At 42.6% G+C, this 9,794-nt stretch overlaps 1 protein-coding gene across 2 annotated transcripts in view; it reads right to left on the bottom strand.

Moving 5' to 3' along the window:
* Window positions 1–4,172, bottom strand: part of LOC132572496 (protein SSUH2 homolog) — a 44,124-nt gene extending 39,952 nt beyond the window's left edge. Inside the window, exons 1-2 of one of the 2 annotated variants that reach the window (XM_060239609.1) lie at window positions 4,041–4,172; window positions 454–512 (exon numbers count right to left, since the gene is read on the bottom strand). In XM_060239609.1, coding sequence (XP_060095592.1) covers window positions 454–512; window positions 4,041–4,051 — 70 coding nt within the window. In that variant the 5' untranslated portion in view covers window positions 4,052–4,172. The remainder of the gene's footprint in view (window positions 1–453; window positions 513–4,040) is intronic. The other variant, XM_060239610.1, reaches the window with a different exon arrangement.
* Window positions 4,173–9,794: the final 5,622 nt, after the last annotated feature.

Here is a 9,794-nt window from a genome sequence, read left to right on the forward strand (position 1 = left end):
TCCAGAAAACTGCAAGAGATACATCACAGAATGGGTGGTTTTGTAAATGAGATGAACACCCAAATATACTATACAAAATTCCCTGGGAAAAGGAAGACAGTAATCTGGAATAAACAAACAGGAATTTGTTACAAGAATGCTTTCATCAATTTTTCATAGTAATTTTTTTCCTACCTTTTAATGTAGCATGAGTTATATAGTGGGGAATCTAATCCACTTTAGTGAATGTGAGTGAAAATGAGTCTGGATTAATTAGTATACATGTCTGGTCTTGTATACACTGTTTCTTACACTTCATATATTGAAAACAACTCATGAATTAAAATGAGAAACTTCAAGCTAGGTAAACTGCTGAAGCTGTACTCAATTTTCCTTGAATGTACTTTTAGTTGATTTAACATTTCAGTTGTTTAAAGTAATTATTGTTGATAATAATGGTTTAAGTTTTCATACCAGGTGTTCCTTGTGTTGGCATTGTATTCAAAGTTCCAAAATGTTGGTGAGAGGATGCACTGGCAGGAGAAAGTGAAAGAGAAAAAGAGTAAGTGTCTTGCTAGGTGACAGCTTTTTCTTTTTTTTTGATCTTGGATCTTTATTCAGAATTCCAAAATTACAATGAATATAACAGTAAAAGTTAAACACATAATAAAGTCAGCGGAAATTCACGGAGCAGCAGTAAGTAAGGGCAAGTATGGTGCACTTACAAAATATGACCTGATAGAGAAAATTGGGTTCAATCAAAGGTGTCCAAATTAGTAAAACTATGTTCAGTAGATGTAAAGTCTTTATTCAGTTGAGTATGAGTATTTATGAATATGAGTATTTATAACGTTCATAGACCAGCAAACAATTCATAAAAGTCCAATTCATAACCAATAAAAGGTGATATAAATATACAATAATTATTATACACTAAAATATGATACCACCTAAAATATACATAAAATACAAATACAGACTTTAAGACACTGACACTGAAGATGTAAAATTAGTGTTAAAACCAAGGACAAACTAAAAACCCTGTCTAGACCTCTTTGTTTCTTCCCTTAATAAATAAATTGTTTATTCACTGCCTAAGCCAGTAAAATCATACAAAATTAAAACTGATTGCCCATGAAATCATACATAAAAGGCATAAAATACTGTTATAAAACTACAAATATAACACAACATGGCAGTTACAGCAAACAGATTGGTGAAGGTGTTTAGCCATTTCCTGACTGAATTATTAGAGTTTTCCTTATTTTTGTGGCAAGCCAGCCAAATTTTGCTAAATTGTATGTAACCTCAGGGTTCCTATCGCTAAGAAGATTCTTAAGGAATTGCAATTTTTGGCTACCAGTAAAAGGTATGGTCGTGGAAAATGGAAGTACTTCTCGATGATCATTATAAGCCTCACAGTCAAATATGACATGGACTAGAGAATCGATACCATCATTGCAGCAGGGACATAATCGTTCTTGGAACGGCTTATTCAGTTGACCATGGTCAAGGAAAGTCTCTACCTCTACAAAAGTTCAAGACATCAAAGGAAGTTGTATATAAGGACTCATCATCAAGAACTTAAGGAGAACCATGCAGGATCAGACCAAAGACCCATCAAGCACAGCATTTTCTTCACACAGTGGAAAACCAAACTGCCTCTAGGAAGGCCACAGACAGAATGGCTGCAATGACATCCTCCTGCACATGCTCCACAGAAAATCATATAAGAAGGGATACTGCTTCTGGTACTGGCACGAGTAGGTATCCATTATGATGAGTAACCATTATGAGTGGCCATTGATAGCCCATCCTCCATCCAAAGAGATTTTGTGTGATTTTGAAGACATTTACCACTAAAGAAAATCTGATCACTTCAAAGTTTAAATGCAGCCAAGCCTGGATTCAAACAATAACTCCCCACCACCACCTTGTTATACACTTATTCTTTTCATTATCTACAATGAACCAAACCTTGTGAACATCTACAATGAACCAAACATTGTGAACATTTATTTGTCTGCCTTCCCCATCCATATGCCAAGAGTCAGCCTTTTCCACATGTGGATTTACTGGAACTGGGATGAAAGTAGCGGAAGATTATGTGAACTCCTTTATAAAATTATTTCTATAAATATTGCATGTAAGGTCAGATTCTTGTGACTTGACAGCAGTAGTAGGTCTCACAGATAGAAAACAGTTGTAAAGGCTGGATTGGCCTGGTCTGAGTAGCCATTTGTTCCTATCATCCCAAGCAAAGAAAAGGACTTCCACGTAGTACCACAGCTACTTTTATCTTGCTTACATCAGTGTCACCATACCTGGCCATGCAGGTATGTACATACACCAAAAAATTCACAGTCTGGGTGGGTGTGCTAAATAGTGCGTGTCTGGGCCAAATTATACAGGATGCTGGAGTTCTGCAAATTACATGAGACCTGAAGATCTTCTGGAATTTCAACAGATCTCCAGAGTACAGAGACCAATTGCCCTGGAGAAAAAGGCTGGTAGAAGGGTAGATCCTGTGGAATTAAAGCCCACTAAGTTCCTTTCCCTCTCCAAGCCCCACCACCACCACATTTCACTTCAAATCTTCAGCAATTTCCAAACCCAGAGTTTGCAATCCTAGCTCCAGGGATATATTTGGGTAATCAAGTGGGTGTTGTTGTGAGATTCCTGGAGATCTGAAGTTGGAAGTCTTAGGAGATGAGAGAGATCAGCAGGGTATAATGCTATTCTCCAAAGCAACCATTTTGTCCAGAGGAACTGGTCCTTATTGCCTGGAGATCAACTGTAATTCCTGGGGATCTCTAGGGCTCACATGGAGATTGGCAGCTTTCTTGTTACCATCAAGTCACAGCTGATTTATGATGACCCCATTGGGTTTTTAAGTAGGGTTGCCAGCTCCAGACTGGAAAATAACTGGGGATTTTAGGGATGGAGTCTGAAAAGGGCAGGGAATGGATAGGCCACAAACCTCAGCAAGATACAATGCCACAGAGATCACCCTCCACAGCAGCCATTTTCTCCAGGGATGATCTCCATAGACTGAACACCAGTTGTAAAAGCAGGAGGTTGGTTACAGTCTTTTTGGGGCAAAAGATGCTCAGAGACACTTTGTCATTACCTGCCTCTGCCTAGAGGCCCTGGTGTTGCTTGGCAGTCTCCCATCACAGATACTATAACCAGGGCTGACCCTGTTTAGCTTCGGAGGTCGAGCAAGCCTGGTCAGAGTGTTAGTCTTTGTTGTTGTTCAGTCACAGTCGAGTCCGACTCTTTGCGACCCCATGGACAAAGTCACGCCAGGTCCTCCTGTCTTCCACCATCCTCCGAAGTCTGCTAAAATTTGTGTTTGTTACATCAGTAATGCTGTCCAGTCATCTCATCTTTTGCCATCCCCTTCTTCTTTCGCCTTCTGTCTTTCCCAGCATCGGAATCTTCTCCAGTGAGTGCTCGCTTCTCATTTGATGGCCAAAGTATTTGAGCTTCAGCATCTGGCCTTCCAGGGAACAGTTTGGGTTGATTTCCCTTAGGACTGACTTTATATGCAGCCAAAGAAGGAAGGGTGATCAGAAGTGAAAGTCTGGCTCTAAGGAAAAGAGGTTTAAGTCTTCCTTCCCATGCATTTCCCACTTAAAAACAAACACCCTTTCCCAGGTACCTTTAAGCTCCCCTAAACAAGTGGGGGGAGGGGGAAGCAAGGCAGGCACGATACGGATTCATCTGGATTGCTTAAACATGGCAGGTTTTCTCCGCCCCGCCCCTCCCTCCTGAACTTTCTACTTCTGTATGTCTGCCCTAAACCAGTTTTTGTCATTTGGGGGGCGGAAGAGGCTGGAGAAGGGGCCGTTTGCCACTAGTCTTGCTACACCGGACGTAAACCGAGAGCCTATTACCGAGAAGCAAACTACGGCAAGCGGACTCGCTTCGGAGAACACAAGCAGCTCTTCTGCTCAGGAAAGAGAAGGCTTGGGATGAGTTGCTATCAAAGCGCACAGCCCAGACCGAGACCCCGCGGGCAAATCCCGTTTGTTGCCTCACGCCAAAGTCTTTCTCACCTGAACGCCATGCTGCTGCTGCCCGCGGCTTTTAGCAAACGCTACAGAGAGAGGACAAGCAGCGGCGACTGCCGAGCTTGGTTTTGTCCCCCGCCCTGCCTCGTTTCCCATCCCCGGCCTGCGCGGGCGGAGTTCTCACCAATCTCGCTCCACCTCTTAGAGCTTCCCGGAATGGCGAATTTCGTCATCAACTTGGCAACTAAATAAAGTAATAGATTTGGGGGGGGGGGGGGGGAGAGAAAATTCATTGTACATCTGGTGGCAACAATTAGGTTGTTTTCATTTTAACGTTATGAAAGAGGTTCCCGTGGGACTTCTCTAATGAGAAATAATGGGGATTGCGGAGCAAGGCGATTATCCCCCGGGGTTGTGGTTTCAGGATTTTCTTTTCTGCTGCTTTTTTTCAAACAAACAAAATGAGAGATTTTTCATCTGTTCCCTTTTATCCCCAAATCCTGTTCTTTTTAATTATGAAAGGGAAAGAGGAAGGGAAGGAGGTGTACTCTGCTGTTAAATTGATTTTGAAACAAACTGGCATTATTAAGAGAAAATGTATATTCCAGCGATTCCCGTTTTGTGTGCTGTGAGAAATAAAATAAAACTTAAATACTGTTACAGAGAGAAAGAGAGACAAGAAGTTGTCTGCTACACAGACACCGTTTGCTGCAGCTCAGCTTCTTAACTGTATTCTCCCCCCCCCCTCCCGCACCCCGCTGCCGCCGCCAATACACACAGTATTTGTTCTTCCAGTGTTTTCCTGAGTATTTCCAGAGGTTTTTTTCTTCTCCAGAGTACTTTTGTATTGATGTTTACATAAGGAATGGTGCACACAAAGCAAGTTGTGAACCCAACTGGGGAGGGTGGGGTATAAATGCAAACAAACAAACAAATAAATAAATAAATTTTGTGGACTTTGTAATGTTTGCTGGACTTTTCTAGGTGCTGCCCACATACAAAGGTTCTCCCACCTCTTTTCCTAATCATGTACTTCTTTTTTCTGACCTGCCACTTTTTTCCCCAGACAGCTTCTGTATTATAATATAGTGGGTTCAACGCAAGGAAGAGGCGAGGTGGTAGTGATTATAGCTCTTTATTAAGTACAGCATGGTATAGGGCTGCACTAAAAGACTGGCGAACTAGGCCAAGGAGGCCAATTATATACACATTAGGGTTGCCAAGTTCAATTCAAGAAATATCTGGGGATTTTTGGGGTTGGAGCAAGGTTGTGACAAGCAGGATTGAACTCCAAAGGAAGTTCTGGCCATCACATTTAAAGGGACTACACATCTTTTAATGCCTTCCCTCCATTGGAAATAATGGATAGGGGCACCTTCATTGGTGCTCACAGAACTGGACCCCTTGGTGCAATCTTTTTGAAACTTGGAGGGTGTTTTGCAGAGAGGCATAGGATGCTATGCTGTAAAGTTGGTACCTCTAACTCAAAAACCAGCCCCCCCCCCAGAGCCCCACAAATAAATTTTCCATTTTGCCCTATGGGAACCGGTCTCCATAGGGAATAATGGAGTGCCCAGCAGACATTTCCCCCCCCTCCGCTTTCTGATGACCCTGAAGTGGGGGGAGGGCCTCCAAATCAGGGGATCCCCTGACCCCACCTGGGGATTGGCAACCCTAACACACATCCCGGTTCCCATGCAAGCACACCATTGGATCATTCAAACCAGCAGAGGACCCCTGATTGAAGCAGGACAGCAGAGATTTGGATCCTACTGCGCATTGTTCCCGAGTCCTTAAGCTCAGGCCTAAAGGCTCCAATGAGCCAGGCAGGAACACCATTGCGATACCACAATATCAATTCATATACACAACATCCCTCCCCCCCCCCCCCCCAGTTCACAAGCCTTAACAGACATAGGTAGGCAGACTTGTGATGTTCCCTCGCAGACTGCCTGAGCATCGGAGTGGGTGGAGGTGTGGTCGCTGCTTCTGATGCAGCTAGAGGAGGGACCAGTAATGCAGGAGTTTCGGCTGGGGTAGCGGAGTCCTCGTTGGTCACCAGCTCTGCCCAGAGGGTTGCCCTAATGTTGACATATTGTTATAGCAACTGACCATAGCTGGAGCAGGGGATCTTTTATTTGTTAATTTCACTTCAGTCGGCACCTACAGCCATAAGGTAAGAATATAAGCAGAGCCTGTTTGATCAGAGTAGTGGTCCATCTAGTCCAGCATCCTGTTTCACAGAGAGGCCAACCAGCTGCCCTGAAGGATAAGCAGAGCATAGAAACTAAGGCCCTCCCCTGTTGTTGCTTCCCAATACTGGCAGTCAGAGGCTTTAGGGATGAACTCTGGCCTGAGATATTCCTGGAGATTTGAGGAGGGCATTTGTGGAAGGATTTCACTTAGAATCTACAGTATATCATAAGTTTGTCCTCTTAAACTGTTTTCTCCAGGGGAGCCAATCTCAGTACTCTGAAGATCAGTTGTAATTCCAGAAGAATTCCAAGCCACACCTGGAGATTGACAAGACTAGTTATACTGCCTCTCTGTATGGATGCTCCCCTCAGTCACCATGGCCAGAGGCCACCAGGATCACAACAGTTCCCCTTTGGCTATTGGCAGACAATGAGGGATATAGTCAATCACTATAAAGAGGGATGCATTCCTTTCTGTGAGTAACTCAAGAATATTATTGTCCAGTTTCCATATGATCTGAGGACACTGGGGTGGTACATTAGGCTTGTATGTGACATTTCAGGACATTGTTCTGAGGAGAAAATGGAGAAGGGAAGAATGATGTAAGCTACTGTGGGTCCTCACTGTGGAGAGGAAAATGGAGTGTAAATGAACAAAGGAATCCTCTAGTGGCCAGCACTGGTAGCATTAATAATAATTCTCAGCATTCAATCAACAAAAGTTACAGCAAGTTACAATGAAATTGAAAGTATCTGTGGAGCAAAAATTACAGTGAAAATCACATTATCAATAATGTGAGATAATGCACTGGCATAATCAATCTATACAAATTCAGATTCCAGAAGCACTGACAGTCCTTGTTGTACTTCAAAGATGGTGGTCAATACAAAGTTTCATTAGACGAATGCCATTTTTTATACCTTGATATGTGTCTACACATATTTTCTCCTCCAGCAATAATAATCACTATTCAGAAGACAGAAATAAACTTTTGTAAGTCAATTTGGAAACAGGAAGTTTCAGGAACTAGTTTCATTCAGTTACCATGACTTTGGCTCATATCAGTTAATTGGAACCAGTCTGCTTTTTCCAGAGAACTTCTTTTGCAATACTGCAGGCAAGTACTGACAACATCTGGCAGACTCTGCCATCATGGGGCGGGGGAGTGGGGAGGGATCTTTCATGAGAAGGCTTCTTTTGCTATGATAAGAATGATGCCTTATCTCAGTTCCTGAAAGTAGACTCACTGGCAACTTGCCTACTTTACTAAAAAAAAAAAAAAAAGCAACCCACAGGCAGGTTATTAAAATCAAGTTTAGATATTACCTAGATGCTCCTTGGGGGTGGGGGTGGGGGGGCAGGGGAAGTAGTGGCGGGATAAGATTTTCGAATTGTGTGTAAATTGAATTATGAGATGTTCAATTCGAATGCTTTTCGAATTGTTTGTAAATGGAATTATGAAATGTTCAATAAAACCTACTTTTACACAAAAAAAAAAAAAATCAAGTTTAATCTTGAATTCTATATGCAGCCATCGGTTACAACTAAAAAAAAGCACACTGTTAAACTGCAAAAAGACTCTGACCAAAGGAAAATTCTGGGGGAAATAAACATATACAGCAGTAAATAAAATGACCTGTTTCCAGAGCTTTTTTCGACAAAAGAGCCCAGCAAGATCTTGTTTGCATATTAGGCCACACCCCCTGATGCCAAGCCAAGCCAGGAAAAAAAAAAAGCTCTGACTGTTTCTAATGAGATTTGTAACTATTCAAGTATTTTCACACGTGTGTCTCTCATTCACTGTTTCAAGATATTACAAATTTTTAAAAAAACAGCTTAGTTTAAAAATGATCATAGACTTTATCAGAGGGACTTCTATAAATTGCTTCCTATACACAGAGAAGTGAAAAAAATTGTATGTAAATATGCAGTCTCGATAGAAGCCAAAATTCTTCTCATGAATGCAATAGCTTGGCACCACCAAGTGGCAAGGGAGGGTAGATATCTGAAAATATAACTCTTTTTGATTTCATGATATGGTTTAAACAGCAGCTAGATGACATCTCAGTGTCCATTTTATAACAAGACCATTTTATAACAAGATGTTTGTACTTCATTATTATTATTATTATGACTGTCTAAATGCAGTCTGTCAATTATTTGCTGTTACAGAATAAACAGCTAGAAAATCAGCAACTCTTTGTCTAAACAAATAAGCCACCTGTGGTTAATTGTTCTTTTTAAATTTATTGCTGACTTGCCAAAATGTGACATTTTATGAGGCAGGTTAAGATTTTACCAAAATGAACTGGCTGTATTCTTTGTAACAATGCAGGTGTGTAGAGAAAAGTATAAAATTAGAATATTAGTATAAGGACATGATACTATTTCCCCTCTGGACAACCCTGAGAAGAAAAGTCAAGCTGAGAGAGAGACTGAAGGACCCAAAGTCACCCAAGTGGGCAGCCATGTTGGTCTGAAGCAATAGAACAAAGCAGTAGACAAGTGCACTTTTAAGACCAACTACGTTTTATTCAGAAAGCAAGCTCTCGTATGCTCTAAGCAGACTTTATCAGACCAAAGTCACCCCATCACCTGCAGAAAGTAAGTCCCTGTGATTCAGCATTCCAACCACTACAACCAGTTTTCTAAAGGTGAGTTTTGCCATATGTAGGGATATGGGATTGCAAGCCTTTGTTTCAACCCCATGAGAAGTAAGGAATGCACCGAGCTATGTGGGGTCTGCTACCCAGCCAGTCTTCTCTGACTCTCTGTCCCTCTGTGTCTCTCTCCCCCACACATACCTATCACTCCCACTGTCTCTCTAACTTCCACCAGCAGCAGCTAGTAAATTTCCCCAGACTGGTCCACTAGCACCAAAGTATCCTGTATTGCTTTACCACTCAATTTCCACCACACCTTCAATTTCTACCATGCCTTCCTACGGTAGCGGAGCCTTTACATAGGCTTTTGGACAAAAGGGCTCTGTGGGTTTGGGGTTGCTGGCAAGCCGCTGCCTTCCAGGCAGTAAAAGACATTTTAACTTCTAACAGCTTGCTGGCACACTTCAACAAGCAGCTGCCTGTCATTCTGGCCTGTGACGCTTCCCCCTATGGGGTGGGTGCCATTTTGACCCACATGATACCGGACGGCTGTGTTCTGGTAGCTTATTATTCTAGGACGCTGCAAAAGCTGGAGTGCAATTACATGCGGATTGATAAAGAGGGCCTGGCTATTGTGGCGGGGGTAAAAAAATTTCATGACAATCTGTATGTCTGGCCCTTCACCATCTTGACAGAAGCCCCAACTGAGTCTGTTTGCCCCTGACCGCCAAATGCCACAAATGCTCTCCTGGCAGGTTTTAAGGTGGTCCATCCTCCTTGCAGGGTACCAATACGACCTACAGTACCGCCCAGGGAAGGCAATGGGCCACCCCAATGCCCTGAGTCACCTGCCACTGCCATCAGTGGACCCAGATGCAGCCCCTGCTAATCACACCATGTAATTGGAGTCCCTTCCGGACCGCCAAGGACATTGCTCATTGCTCTACAAAGGACAAGACCCTCTCCTGTGTTTTGGACTGGGTGTGGAGCGGATGGCCCA

Source organism: Heteronotia binoei, chromosome 5, assembly GCF_032191835.1.
Source record: "Heteronotia binoei isolate CCM8104 ecotype False Entrance Well chromosome 5, APGP_CSIRO_Hbin_v1, whole genome shotgun sequence".
NCBI lineage: Eukaryota > Metazoa > Chordata > Lepidosauria > Squamata > Gekkonidae > Heteronotia > Heteronotia binoei.